General features: G+C 41.1%; 1 protein-coding gene across 1 annotated transcript in view; it reads left to right on the forward strand.

Moving 5' to 3' along the window:
* Positions 1–2,893: 2,893 nt before the first annotated feature.
* TGFBI (transforming growth factor beta induced) overlaps positions 2,894–15,746 on the forward strand; it is a 63,651-nt gene continuing 50,798 nt past the window's right edge. Inside the window, exons 1-2 of the mRNA XM_069091888.1 lie at positions 2,894–3,167; positions 12,134–12,232. Coding sequence (XP_068947989.1) covers positions 3,034–3,167; positions 12,134–12,232 — 233 coding nt within the window. The 5' untranslated portion in view covers positions 2,894–3,033. The remainder of the gene's footprint in view (positions 3,168–12,133; positions 12,233–15,746) is intronic.

Consider the following 15,746-nt stretch of genomic DNA (forward strand, 5'->3'; position numbering starts at 1 on the left):
AACTGATGGAGTTTAAATACAGATCAAAGCATACTTCTTTTTACTTTGCTTTTTCTTGTTTTCTTTTTTTTTGGTCTGTGTTTTCTTTTACAACATGACTAATATGGAAATGTTTTGCATGACTGCACATGCATAACCTATATCAAATTTCTTACTGTCTCAGAGAGGGGAGAGCAAAGGGAGGGAAAGAGAAAGTTTGGATTTCAAAATTCTAAAAAATTTTACATGTACTTGGAAAAAAAGTTTAAAAGTTAAAACAAACAAACAAACCAAAAAACAACAACCCTGCTCTGAGAAGGTGAGAAATGTAGACCCCATGCACTTTTACATTGAATTTGTATTATTGACATTTTCTCCCTTACTTAAGTCTAGACAATCAACAAAACAATAAATCAAATCCTGATGTGTAGCATTTTCCAGGGTGTAAATGCTCTAACAATGCACTCTCGGAGCCAGTTGGAGCAGGTTCCTGCACACTCCTGATGAGGATAAAGACTCTTGCACTTACCATAACACAGAATTGTAAGGAAATTGCTTTACAGACCCTAAGAAGATATATAAATGGGAGCTGTTATTTCTGTTTTCAGCTTCAGAATCCAGACCTAGAATATAGAAAGTTAGTCCTTGGATAATCTATGTCACTTTTTAAATATTCCAACCCCATTTACTTCCTTTATGCCTTCACTTCTTACAGATTTGTATTTGGGAAAATTACAACCTAGACAGGGGAAGTAAATATGTCCAGCAAGTCAAGAAATATTTGTTTGAACCACAAGTATCCTTTTCCTCACCTTGGCCTGAAGGTGACCATAAGGAAGTTATAACAGTGACCTATGAACTCTGGAGTGTTTTACCAAGCCAGAAAAAACTTAGAAAAAGGACTCATCTATGAACTGGGTCTGTCATATGGAATATAATCTAGCTAAATTTTTTCTTTTAATGTTTCTCAGAGAAGAGTTGGTAATCAAGTGATGATATTTTTTATGGCCACAGTAACTCATGAATGAAGGGATTATGATTTGCTTCAATGAAAGATGTAACCATACTTATAAATCAAAGCTCTTTTTTCTTTTTTTTCATTTTTCAAATGCTTTATTAACTTCTGATTTACAACATTCATTTCCTCCAGATTTTGAGTTACAAATTTTCTCCCCGTTTTTTCCCTACCCACCGCCCCAAAATAGCAGTCCCACAGGATATCCCCTCCTCCAATCTGCTCTCTCCCATATCTTCTCCCATACCCCCTTTGAGTTTTCCAGTAGGGCATGGTGGATCTCTATGCCCCAGTGCCTGTATATCTTATTTCCCAATTACGTGTAAAATATTATTAATAATATTATATATATATATATAACATTTGATTTTAAAACTTTTAATTTCAGATTCATTCCCTTCCTCCCTTGTCACCCACCTTTACTGGGAAGATAAGAAATCAAAGCTCTTTTGTTGCATTTAAGTGACAGAACATGGAGTCATGGAATGAGGAGATTTGGTATGAGAGGACCTGGGTTCTAATACTGTCTCTGTCACTCTCTGAGTGATCTTGGACCTCTTTGGGTCTCAGATTTCATCAACTGTAAAAAGAGGAGATTGGACTAGTTGGCTTCAGCACTGAGGGAAAGACAAAAATGCTACTTTGAGAAAAATGGAACTCAGCTATTCTAATTGCCAAATCTAGCCCCAACAGGGCAACTGCTGACACTTCCCCTCAATAGTCAATCAAATAACATTTACTAAGTGTCTACTATAAGTTGCTAGGCATGGTGTTAAGTGCTGTTCCAGAAGTGTTATTATGGGATTCCTTTTATAGGGTCAAAGAATGCCAGAGAGAAGGACTTATAGACATCAAATAGTCCAACCTTTTGTTTTACAAAATGGAAAAACTGAACCCAAAGAGGTGTCCCAAGCACTCATAGCCTGTTTGTTGCAAAGCTGTAACTCTCAAGTCTCCTGACCCTTTCTACTACACCACTATGAAACAATTTTCAACTTCTAAATCCTACCATCCTACTTACCCTTATTCAGCTCAGGTAATGCTTCTTCCAGGGACATTTTCTTAATTACTTCCACCCTCAATGCCCTCTTACTTCTCCCTTGAACTCATACAGTAGTTATGTTTTGTTCCCTGTGACTCTGAAAAAGACACAACTCCATAATGCTTCAGTCAATTCTTTAAGATTAAGTGACAAAGAAAATGCCAACCTACACTACTAGAAAGTTTCCACACTCACAATTCCCTCTGTCAATGAAACCAGAGGTCCACTTCCCATCTCTTGCCTTCTACTAGTTACTAAGTGCTCCCATTCTTTACCAGTTGTCTCTGTGGCTAGAAGGCAAACTCCCTGAGGGAAGGGACAACATCTTATTTTTCTTTGCAATCTCTCCGAGGTTTAGCAAGGCTTCTCAAAATTCTTTTTGGTGCTCAATGACTCCTGGTAGATTCATTGATTTTAACCGGGCGAAGTGATTTCAGGGTGCTTCCTAGACAAATCTCAGGGTCACATGAATGGACTGGGGCTGGCATCTGTTTGGGGAAATGTGGGGAAGGTTGCGTGCCACCCTTCACTTTTTGTTCATGGATCCCTGTAGTCTCTAGCCCCTTTCAAAATCTATCCAGATTTGCCTCTCAGGATCTGTATGAGTGAGCCAACACATATGTGTAGGGTAGGGAAAGGGGGAGTTGCCTTAGAAAAGAGAACAAAGAAAGGGGAAAATGAACGCCGCAGAAGGTTTAGGGCTAGCCCCGAGCGTGTGGTGGGGGTAGGATAGGGAGGGGGTGCTGAGGGCAGTCGCCTCTGGATGGACGGTACACTCCCCATTGCAATACATTGCTCAGGCTCTGGGGCTTCCCCGCCCCCTTCCAGCCTCTCCCTCTCCCGCTCCCCTGCTCTTATTTAACCTGGCTCCCCAGTTGGTGGATCTCTCACTTCCCCTTAGGAGCCCAACAGTGTGTGTGTGTGCGTGTGCGTGTGTGTATGTGTGTGTGTACGGAGCTGCCGCTCCACAGCCTCATTCCCTTTCTGTCCCAAGACCATGAAGTCCTTTGTGTGGCCGCTGCCCCTGGCTCTGGCTCTGGTCCTGACCCTGGGGGACACCCTTGCAGGGCCAGCCAAGTCTCCCTACCAGCTTGTACTCCAACACAGCCGGCTCCGAGGCAGGCAGCACGGGTAAGCCTGGGACAGCAGAAGAGGGGGGCTAGAGAGAGGAGGGAGAGGTGGATCCAGGGGTTTCAGAAAGCAAACTCCACTAAAAACTTGACTCTTTCTCAGGCCATTCATTGTCTCAGTCGTCTCTATTTCTTTCCTACTAAACAAAGTGTTTTAGGAGTTAAACAAAAAATAAAAGATTCCAACTCCAGGCACCTTTTTTGAATTTCCAGCCTCCCTCCCACCAAAGAAAACAAAGTTTCTGTCTCAGATCATGTGCTATAGGGCCCTGCCCCCAGAACTGGCTTCCCCTTGCATTAAGGGGTTTGCAAATCGGGAGGGGACTGACTTTTTCCTGCTTCTGTAATAGCTGGATGGTGTAAGGGAGCAGGTCTGGGAACAAATAGGGGCAAAGGTTTTGGGTCAATATATTGCCAGGGGCATGAGTCTGTCAGGCTTAGATAAATGGTCTGCCCCTATTCCTGACCTCCACCGCAGGACCCGAGCTCCCCAGGATGAGAGTGGGTGGATCTCCACAACCTTCCTTCTCTGATCACTGGAGGGGGTTGGTGCTTGGACCCTGTATGTGGGCTTAACTCTTTAGAGGGAGAACAGAAGCCAATTCAAGAAATCATCAAGTTTAGCTTATGTGCCAAGCTATGTTCCAGGCTCTGAAGTGGAGTGAACAAAGTTTGGATAAGGTGGGTTTGAGGCAGTTTGGTACGATGAAACTGATACTGATTCTGGAGTGGAGAGATGTGCATTCGAAACCTACCTCTGATGTTTAACTACTTGTGTTACCTCAGGGAAGCCACAACTTGCTTGGTTTCAGTTATTCCATCTGCAAAAGTAGTAGAAGAAAGACAGGCTAGCATTGTAGAAGGAACACTTGGGGTCAAAAGACTTGAATTCAAATCCTCCCTCTCTCTCTCTTATTCAAATCCTGACTCTACAAGCTTGGGGAAGTAACTTCTGGTGTCCTCAGTTTCCTCATTTATAAACTGAGAGGCCTCGACCAGATGACTGTTTAGGGTCCTTTCACCTCTAAATCTATGATTCTATGACATCTAAAACTAGAAACTTTAATAAGCCATCACCTCTGCCATCATGGAGCTTTAATTATAAAGGGCATTATATAAGACATAAACACAGAAAACTACAATACACTATAACACATGATATGTACATTAGGGAAATGCGAATCACACTGAAGTAGGAAGTGTTTTCTTCCTAAGAGGAACATCACGGGGGTGAGGGGACCAGAGACTGTGTCATAGAAGAAGTGACATTAAGATCGAGTTTCATAGAATAGGCAGAAACCCAACAGGCAAAGATGAAGAAGAAATATATTCTAGGCATATGGAAACAATGTGAGTAAATGCTACAAAGGTAGGAAAGCTAGAGGTTTTCTTTGATCTCCTCTTTTAACTTACATCTCTTTGCTCCTCATCCAAGGAAGGTGATGAAATGGAAAGAGTGCTGGACTTGAAATCAGGAAGACCTGAGTTCAAATCCAGCCTCAGACACTTTCTAAATGGATAGGTTACTTAATTTCCACCTGCCTTGGTTTCCTTGTATGTAAAATGGGGATAATAATAGCCCATATTTCCCAGGGTTGATGTGAGGATAAATTGAAATAATATTTATAAAGTGCTTTGCGAACCTTAAAGTTCTGTGTAAATGTTTGATGCTGTAAGTGTCCTTCAGGAAGTTAGGAGGCTCCTACTGGGATCTACAAATGGTTTCCATGGTCTTACAGTCATGTCTGCCCCATGAGTATAGGTATAATAAGTCCCTTGGTGTGAGGTAGGGGTTTATTCCCATGAAAATGTTTCAAAATCAACTTCTCCTTCCTCCACCCGGGATAGCTCCCTATGGAGGAGCAAGAGAATAAGACAGAACCCTGGAAAATGAGAGCTAGAATGGGCTTTAGAGATCATCTAATCCATCCCCATAATGTTACAGATGATGGAAGTGAGGCACCAAGAAGTTAAGGGACTTGTCCAACGTCCTATCAGTCTGAATGGACTTTATGAGTTAGTGGAAAGAATAATGTACAGAGTATCAGAGGACTTCTATTCAAAACCCAGTTTTGTCACTAATTTACTAAGTGACCTTTGACTATTCAGTTATTCTTTCAGTGAAAGAGAGTTTCCTTAAGTGCAAAATAAGGGGAGATGAATAGATTTTTAAAGTCCTTCCTGCTCAGCTATTTGGATACTCAGTCCTCGGTCTGTCTCCCAACCTCTATTCTTGGCTTAATTTCAATCTTTCTAGTCTGGTGTAACTTTCCTCCTTATAAAAGTTTTTAGAAGTCAGGTTTTCATATTAAAAAAATACTTTTAAAGGATTTCTAGGGGGAAAGGATAAAATGTTGATTAAAGTCATAAAGATGACTCAAGCAATTCTGTCAGTGACCCCCTGACAGATATATTTGTCTCAGTTCAACCCATTTCATTAGACGGTGACTAATAATAATCTGTAGCAATGCCTCAAATTAATTTAGCAGCTTTTTTCTTCCAAACTCATAGAACTTTCATGCTTATGCTATCATACCCTTCTTCAGGTCATCCCTCCAGAAAGTGGGAGCCTGGATTTGCTGATCTCTGTCAAAGATACAGATGTTAAGCAAGGCCCAGAGAAGCTGTAACTTCTCCAAGGCCCACCCAGGAACGGGTAGAGCCAAGATTAGAGCTAAGATCCTCAAGCCCCCAGCTCAGTTTGAACTTCGGGAGTGTTGTCTTTGTGCACTGAGCCCTTGGAGCACTTATAAAATGATCAGCAATTGCCATTCGTGACAAAGCCTAAGAGGTTAGGATGGGATAAAGGGTAAGGAATACACTGCAGAGATGGGCACCTGACACTTGCTATCATACCCTCCCTCAGTGCAGAAAGACCAGGTAGGCCTGGATGACTGATTCCTGGATGTGCCTTTCAAACCAGTTAACATTTGTGACCAGTATTAAGACCTGGAAAAGGGACTTTGGTAATAGATGGGGTTCAGGCCTGACAGAGGAAGACTTCAAAAAAAACTGAAATGGGGAATTCAGATGAGGGTTCTTGGCAATGGGGAGATGTACCTATCTGTAATCAAGAATGATATATCTTTTCTTCCCCTACCTCCTCCACTCTTCTTTCCAGTGATTACTCAACTTACTCAAAGAATTGGGGGTATAAAGGGAAGACCCTCGCTGTAGCACAGTGGATAGAGCACCAAGCCTCAACTCAGGAAGACCTGAGTTCAAATTTGACTTCAGACACTTACTAGCTGTGTGATCCTGGGCAAGTCACTTAATTTCTGTTTACCTCAGTTTCTGCAACTGTAAAACATAGCACAAGGGTTATTGTGAAGATCAAAAGAGATAATATTTATATAAAGCATTTAGCACAGTCCTTAGCACATGGTAGACACTAATGCTTAATGCCCTCTCACCACCCAATTCTTCAGAGTGATCTTGAATCACCATTGGGAAGGGGAATGGCATAGAGGAGAGAGTGTTACTGTTCTGGTCACCTCTCTCCTCCTCAGGGGAGCAGTAAGGAAGAACTTTCCTCCCTCATGACTTCAGTATCTTGTGTTGTCCTTCGACTTCTTTGGAAGAAGCTTTTGAGAGACTGGGTCTAAGTCTGGATTTGAGTGAAATGTACTTGTGACCACCTTCCAGCCTCATAACCAAGAAAGTAAATTTCTGGTCTGGCCAGTGTCATGAGAGCACAAACCAAAGCTTCATCCAGAGGAGAGAAAGAGATCTGAACTGGTTAGGGAAATGCAGAAGCCTGTAGCAGTTTCATCTTTCACTAAGGACCAAACTCAACATTTATTGGATGAAGGAATGAATGAGGTTATGCTTGAATTTGAGATGGGAGAGGAGGGAGATAAAGTAGGAAACCAGTCAACTTCTTTCTAAGAGAAGCTGAAACCATCCCACCAACATTCGGGGGATCTTCCTAAAAAGACTGACTGTGAATGAACCATCCCCCTGTCTTATTTCTCCAAACAGAAGATCCACATATCAATCCACTTGGAAGACATTGTTGGGCTACCTACCGCTCCATGAAAACTCAGGCTGCTTCTGTGTGCCTGCTGATAAGCTGGAAGGCACATTGTTTCTGCTCCGTCTATACTTGTCTGTTTGCCAGACTCCTTCTGACTCTCTTCCTCTCTTAATATCCCCCCTCCATGTTCCCTGGAGTGAGTTGAGCGACATTTGGACCACATGCTTGGCCTAGGGTGCTTTTATTCCCATCTCAGGACCGTGTTTTTGGTTTGTCTGTTTTTTTTAAAGGACCTTATGAACTGAGCTCCCTGGAAGCTCAGATTGAAATCCCCCACTTGCCTTGCTGCATTGTGATAGTCTGAAGGTGTGCCTGTTCCCTACTCCCCTTCTGGCCCGGCACACCCAGAGACATATTACACTCACTTAACTACTGGATTTTTCCATCTGGCATCAGAGGTTTGGAGGCAGCATTGTAAAGGAGAGGGATTACTGGCTCTGGAGTCAGAAAACCTGAGTTCACATACAGCTCTGGCACTTACCCCTGTGTGACCCTGAGCTGAGGCCCTGGCCTTCAGTCTCTTCAATTTTAAGATTAGTGATTGAGACTAATAGGCTCTGAGATTCCTTCTAGCTCTGTATCAATCATCCTATGATTTTAGCTAGGTGGTGCAGTGAGTACAGAGCTAGGCACAGTGTCAGGAAGACCTAGCCTCAGGTGTTTACTTAACGATGGTATGACCCCGGGCAAGCCACTTAGACTCACTTTCTTCAACTGTAAAATGGGGATAATTAAATAACTCTCAGGGTTGTTGTGAAGATCAAATGAGATCATATTTGTAAAAGACTTAGCACAGTGCCTGGTGCTATATAAATGGGAACTACGGGCACTATTAACACCACCACCACCACACCGTTAACACTACTTGTACTGCAACTCCCTCTAACACCATCAATACTACCACCATCCCCATTACCACGACTCCTACCACCACCCCCACAACTACCACCACCCCTATTATCACTACCTCTACTGCTACTGCCTCTACTACCATCACTACCATTACTACTACTACCACTACTACTATTACTATCACCACCACTACTTCTATTTTTGCCAACATCATTACCACTACCTCTACTGCCACTAGTGTAATATTACCACCACAACCCCTACCACTACTACTACCACTGCCACCACCACTGCCAGCTCCACCACCACTACTACTATTATTACCACCACCACTACCACCATCATCTCTACCTCTATTGCTACTACCTCTACTACCATCACTACTACTACTTCTATTACCACTATTACTACTACTACCACCACCACCTCTACCACCATGACAAATACCTCTGCTGCAGCTGCTATTACTGCTCCTATCACCACCACCCCCACCACCACCACTACCACTACCATGTTATCACTGCTTCTATTGCTATAAACTCTACCATCAGCACTCCTCCACCACCACTGTTGCCATTACTACTACCAACACCACTATTGCTACTATTACTAGTGGTAGTAGCAGTACTACTACTACTATTACTACTATTTTTACTTTTTCTAAAAAAAAAACCCTGACAATACAACTCAGTTTTCTTTCAGAAACTTAGGAATGGGATTTGACATCCTTTTGGGCCAGGATAATGTGTTTATTTTGACATAGATACTATAAAATGATCTGGAATTGCATGATCTGTATTATGCCTGTATTTAGAAAGCTGGAATGCCCAGTCATAATGGAGTGTGGAGGTAGTTGGCTTCATTAATTTGTTTTTTAATCTGGTTTCAAGTTGTTTTGTTTTGGTTTGGTTTTTGATCACTCTTCCTTTTGCTCCCCCATAAATGCACATGGACACACACATATACACACAACAAAACACACATAAATTGAAAGACAGATGGAATATTACTGAATGACTATAGATAATGGATCTGAAAGCAGTGTACAATGACTGTCCTTGAGCAAGGAGGTATAGTGTCTACATTGTTTCCAGTGCCACATTAATAACTTGTCATATGTGTGACCCTAGACAAGTCACTTACTCTTCAATAATCTGGACAGTTCTATAAATGGAATAAATGGGAGACTTGGTGCTGATTCACTTTGGGAAGTGGGAGTTTTTTCACCTGGAAATTCCTTCTGCTAATGAAAGCATAAGTCTCCTTATGTGCACTATACAAGGTGTGAACAATGCAGGAAACATTTCTGCTCTTTGTGCAGTTTATCTGCATTTACATACAGAGATGAATGCAATATAATTTGACCTAGAAAACACTAACAGGGGATCAGGAAAGGCTCCACATGGAAAGTGCTGCTTGAGTTTAGTCTCTATGTAAATTAGTAATTCTAAGCCTTGAAAGAAGTTAAGGACTCTTTGATGTGGTGGTGAGGAGGGAGTGCATTCCAGGTATGAAAGACAGTACAGAGGAAGCTAATAGCATGCAGAGACTGGGGAACAACTGGTAAGTCAGTTTGGCTGGCTTAATCATGTGTAAAGGGCACTAATAAAGAAGGTAGGTGAGAGTCACAATACCTACAAAGAAGTTTATATTTTATATTAAAGGAATTAGGGAATCACTGTTATGGAAAATAGATCTTTAGTTATAGTGAGGTGGATAGGGATTGGTGTTTAAAAATGATCAGTCATTCCTTTGCAGTTCATAATTTCAGTTTTGAGCTCTGAGACCCAAGTGCCTTACTTTTAAAAAGTCATCCAGAGTTCTTGAAATGCAAAACTATTTTGAACTCAGAAAGTCCTCATTTGTTTTCTTCTGCTTTCTTCTAACTTGTGACCCAGCCAAGATGAACTGCCTGTTTGGGGTTCAGCCAAAAGCCCCATTGACATTTTAGTCATGAGTCCCTCTGGTTCTCCAGGTGTTCATATGGAAACATTGATATAACATAACTTAGGTCCAGTCCAGGGAAACAGAGGGTTGAGACTTTACATTCTAAAAAACAAAACAAACTCTCAAAAAGAAAAAAAATACAATGCCGTCCTCTTTTGGACCACTTACCAACAAATCCCAGGCCAAATCCTTTAGCTCTGAGAAATACAATGAGTCTAATCACCCTAGCAAATGTCTCATTACCTGTATGTTGCTGTTCAGTCATTCAGTCATGCCCTACTCTTCATGACCCCATAGATCATAGCACACCAATACCGTCTATGAAGTTTTCTTGGCAAAGATACTGGAGTGGTTTCCTATTTCCTTCTCTAGTATTTCCTTCACCTGTATGTGCCATCCTTCAAATTCAACCAGTAGTTTCAAGAATCATATCTGTAACAGCTACTCCTATGTGCTAATTTTACATTTATAGGTGAAGGACATATTCAGAGATCCACTAGTGCATACCATCCACCCCCGACTTTACCAATGAGAAAAGTGAGGCTCAGACAGCAAGTGCTTAACCAAGTGTGCACCAAAGTAACCATGGTTGCCTTGAGATTCATCTCTACTTCCTCTGACTCTGAATCCACCCCTCTTTCCATCACACAGGGATGCCTCCATGCTGAGCTTTGTGAGGGAATGTCAAAGAGCTACAAAACCAAGTACTTGCTCTTAGTAACCTTTTAATCTACGTGATTGGAAGAAGTCTGTTGCTATGGAAGCAAATGACTAATAGGAGACCACCTATATGAAGCATTAGTAGCTATGGTAGAGATTGGGGGAGAAGGTAACAAGCGTACATTACAATATTTGGTGAAGGCTTCCAGGTAGAAGGTTGCATCATGGGGAAAGGGGGACTCAAGCTTGGTGGTAAAAGATCTGGACAAAAAAAAAGAGAAAGGAGGGAGAGCACTTGACTCTCTTGCTCAGACCACAATAGGGTATACATACAAAATCATTTCTGTAGCTGTGAGAATTTCAACCGTCCACTAACTTTCGAGCCAAATATCTCTTTTGCCCCTGAGAGCGAGTGAGAAGATGTAGCTGGCAAACATGAGACAGTGACTTACGTGAAGATAGAATCCATGGCTTGGCCTCATCAGCACCGCTCTTTGATCTTCTAGGCTACCTCTGCTCTCACGTTAAACATCTTTGGAAGTGTTTTTCGCCATTCTAGGACATTAGAATTTTTTTAATACATTGCTGTTCCAATGTGATAATAATTATAGTAAATGACTGAACTAGGATTTTAACTCAGATCCTCAGACTCCAAATCAAGCAGTCTCTCCACTATGCCATGCTGTCTCTGGGTTTAGAATGTGTTTTCCTCATGGTAACTATATGTGGTCGATGGTACAAGTATGATGATTGCCATTTTACAGATGAAGAAACAGAATCACAGATAGGTCATACACAATAATGGGAACGCTGATTCAGGACCTTTGAGTTCCACTTTTGACAATGTTTAGTAGGGTGACTAAGGGTAAACCACTTCATCCTTCAGATCCTCAATTTTCTCATTTGTAACATAGAGATAATTATATCCACAATACTTACAAGTTAGGAGGGGAATTTTTCATTTGTTTATTTTGTTTTGGATTTTGGGTCAAGTCAAGACTATGTCTGTAACGGAGTATTAGAGAGTTATTAGGCACTGCGAGGTTAAGCAATTTGTTGTTGGTCATAAAACTAGCATATAATCATAACATAAGATAGCAGGACCTGAGTCCTGGGCTTCTGAAATTCGATACTGCCCCTCCATCTCCTGTGCCTTTCCAATGGGCTGTTCCGAGGATCAAATGATTCAATGTACAGCTCATTGCAATGCATAAAACACTATGTAAGCATCGGTTATGATTTTATTAAGTGAACTCCCATTAGCAACACAGCTAGCAAATGTTAGAATCAGGACCTAGGTCCTCTGAATTGCAAATATAATGCTCAACAATCCATGGCACTTGAGTGGTCTAGAAATTATAGAGACGGCTGTCAACCCAGAAGCAACTCAGGTCCTTGGGGACTCCTAGCTTAGTGGGTATGAATGGTTGGACTGTTTAACATCTTTCTGACATATTTGCCTTTCCTTTCAGCCCCAATGTCTGTGCTGTGCAAAAGCTCATTGGAACCAACAGGAAGTACTTCACAAATTGTAAACAGTGGTACCAGAGGAAAATCTGCGGAAAATCCACGTAAGTCCTGGAGTGGCACCCCCCCAAGGAATCAGAGCTAAGGCGACCGTGTGTGTGTTTGTGTGTGTGCATATGAATGTGTGCACATGCATGTAAGAATGCTTGTGAGCTCTGTGAGTGGAGCTGGATTTGGGCTCAAAAACTCTGAAAAGTTGCTATGCAACAAAATAAAAGGAAGAGAAAGAAAAGAAAACAAAAAAGATATTATGAAGCATGTACAAATATGTTAGAGCCATATATGCTTTTAGAATATCACTTTATTAAGTTACAGAACAAAAGGGCCCATTTTCATTTTCCTTTGCTGCCAACCCTGTTTTCCCTGTTGAAGAGACTGTGATAGATTTTTAAGAGCTGATTTAAGGTTCAGGGAAAGACATGAAACCTTCTGTGTGAGGTTTTCCTAATTCTTAGTCAATGACATATGTGTTTGTTGTATATCATGTGATGCTAGAAGAGAAGATCAGTCAACAAGCACACTTGGAACTTCTCTGAGTGTGGAGCCCTGGAATGGGGATGTTGCCAGATGTGAAGCAAATGGATGACATGCTGAAGAGCCTGAATAAAGAGTTTGGGTTTTTTTCTTTTTAATGACTTAGAGTGCTAGTTTTGGAGTCAGAGGACATGGGTTTGAATCTTGGCTCAGCCACTGACTGTGTCTCTGAGCAAGTCACTTAATCCTTCTTGGCCTCATTTTCCCCAGCTGTAAAATGAGGGAATTGGACTAGATCTAGTTCTTAACCTGTGGTCTGTGAAATTTTTAAAAAATATTTTGGTAACCATATTTCAGCATAGTTGATATTTCTACAATTTTATGTCTTTTTATGCATTTTAAAACATATTCAGAGAAGAGGTCCATAGACTTCATTAGACTGCCAAAGGGGTGACTGAGACAAAAAAGTTATGAACCTTTAAAATAGATTATCTTTAGGGTTCTTTCTAGCTCTAAATCTACAATTTAATGATTCTATGCATCTGCATAAGTAGACAAGGCATTTGCAAATGAAGATTGTGAGAGTTAAGTTGTCTTGCAGTGAGGGGACATGGAGTCATGTAAATTCAAGCTACATGCTTAGTGACTCACTTAGCATGGGTGGAGACAGCATCTATCAGTGGTGCCTGAAAGCAGAGTAGCCTGCGTGTTCTAACAGAGACCTTCAGAATTCCAGTGAAACAAATCTGTTTGGGAGCCAACAGTAAACAGACATGTTTATCTCTAGTCACAGAAATAGACAAGTTGGTTTTTGAGCTGGCGTATCTGTCTCATCTAAGCAGAGCTAGTGTTCTCTAAGCAATGTGACTTTGTATGGGAGGTCCTGTTCAGCTTCTATTTCTAGAAAAGAAAGGTTAAGATGTTGTATCTACAAAATGCTTTCCAGGTTCTTGACTTTAAGATTTTATTACTTTTAACATCATTTTGTATAATTTCCTCCATCCTAATGGCTATAGATGATGTATACTTTCTTTATTCTTAAATTCAGATATTTTCCTATTTGTGATCCTAGTTTTAATTGTATTAAGGGACTTTTGGTAGTATTAGCCCAGAAAAAAATAGGGATGCTGAGCTCATAGGATTTAAAATCAAAAGATAAGGGGCAGCTAGGTGGCGCAGTGAGTAAAGCGCCAACCCTGGAGTCGGGAAGACCCGAGTTCGGTTGCAGCCTGAGACACTTAACACCCACACAAAAATACTAGCCATGTAACCTTGGGCAAGTTACTTAGCCCCAAATGCCCTCCAAAAAAGGCAAAAAAAAAATCAAAAGATGTCAGTGATCTTCTAGGTCAGTGGTATCAAACTCAAATAGAAGCAGGGATCACTAAACCATTCATAAGGATTTTGCAGGCCTGATATTGACTTAGAAAACCATATTAACATTAACTATTTTCTATGAAATTTTTATTTATTTTGTTAAAAATTTCTCAATTGTATTTCAATCTGATTCACTGTCACTTAGGAGTGTTGCAAACTGCACATATTTGACAAAATTGAGCTTAATCTAACTTCCCCCAAAGAGGTTAAGTGACTTGCCCAGGTGCAGACAAGCACCCTTTCCACAGGGCATAGGACCATAGATATATTTGTTTGTATGTTGTTTCACCCATTATATCGCAAGTTCCTTGAAGGCAGGGACTATCTTTTGCCTCTTAATAGACCCAGTGTTTAGCCTGGTACCCGATACATAATAGGTTCTTAATAAATGTTTGATTGATCTAGAGCTAGTGGATTGATCTAGAACTTTTAAGATTGTTGAGTCAACTCATGGCAACAAGTAAACACAAAAGAACCTATGTAGTTCCAATGCAATATTCACAGTGCCCACAATCACTATAAATATTTTTGTTTGCAAAATATAACAGACTCTCTATATGAAAGACAGAAGCAAAATATTTATTCAGACACCAGAAAACCAAATCCCAACACCAGGAAACCAAATCCATCATAGCAACATACAAGTTAGTGCACCACAACATAGGAGAGAGACACACCATCCTTTAACCTTCCCACAAACCAATATTTGACCAATGTTTACTTGCAAATCTATCTGTCTCCCTAGGAAGTGTGCTCTCTTCCCAACTCTCTAGTCTAACTTTGATGCCCAACTTCCTGTGGGCTCTGCTCCACCCTTCAACAAACTCCTACCACCACAGGCTCCATGTGAGGCAGAGTTTATTGTCAAAGCAGAAAGATCTTCAAATTACCATTATCATTACAGCCAATATTATATGCCAGCCATTGTGATAAGCACTAATGATACAAAAAAAAGGCAAAATCAATTCCGGCCTTCAAGGGGTTTTCAATCTAATGAAAGGAACAATAGTCAATCAACTGTGTACAAATTAAGCTATGTAAAGAATAAATTAGAAATGATCTCAGAGGGAAGGGGAGATGGTAGCAGGAAAAGTGAAGGCAGAGAGAAGGACGGAGATGGCAGGCATAGGAGACAGTCAATAAAAATATAAAGAGTGAAAAAATGCAATGTTGAGTTTGTAGAACAGCATGGAGGACAGCCTTGTTGAGCCCAACCTCCTCATCTCCTAGGTAAGGAAAGTGAGGACCACAGAAGTAAAGTGATTTGCCCAAGGTCACACAAGCATTAAGTATCAGAGGTTCCCACCTCTTTGAACCAATGTGTTCTGACTCCAGAGTCCATACTCTCTTCATTGTGCAATGTCAGCTTTGTTATATCATAAAATTCTAAATTAATGCTAACCTAAGTCCGGGTCAAGATGGTGGTTTTAAGTAGAGGCTAGCCAATGGCTTGGGCAGCTGGAGTACCAAGCCTGGACGCAGAAACACCCAAGTTCAAAATCCAGTCTTGGGTCCTTAGTAGCTATGTGACTGGAGGCAAGTCATTTAACCCTGTTTCCTCCCTTTCCTCATCTGTAAAATGAGCTGAAGAAGGAAATGGCAAATCATTCCTGTATCTTTGCCAAGAAAACCCCAAATGGGGTCATGAAGAGCCAGACACAACTGAGCAAAAGCAAGCAAATGACTTATTCTGAGTGAATAGAGTTG

This window comes from Petaurus breviceps, unplaced genomic scaffold, assembly GCF_028583685.1.
Source record: "Petaurus breviceps papuanus isolate PSGF00001 unplaced genomic scaffold, PetGlider_PUasm1.0 189, whole genome shotgun sequence".
In the NCBI taxonomy this organism is placed as follows: Eukaryota; Metazoa; Chordata; class Mammalia; order Diprotodontia; family Petauridae; genus Petaurus; species Petaurus breviceps.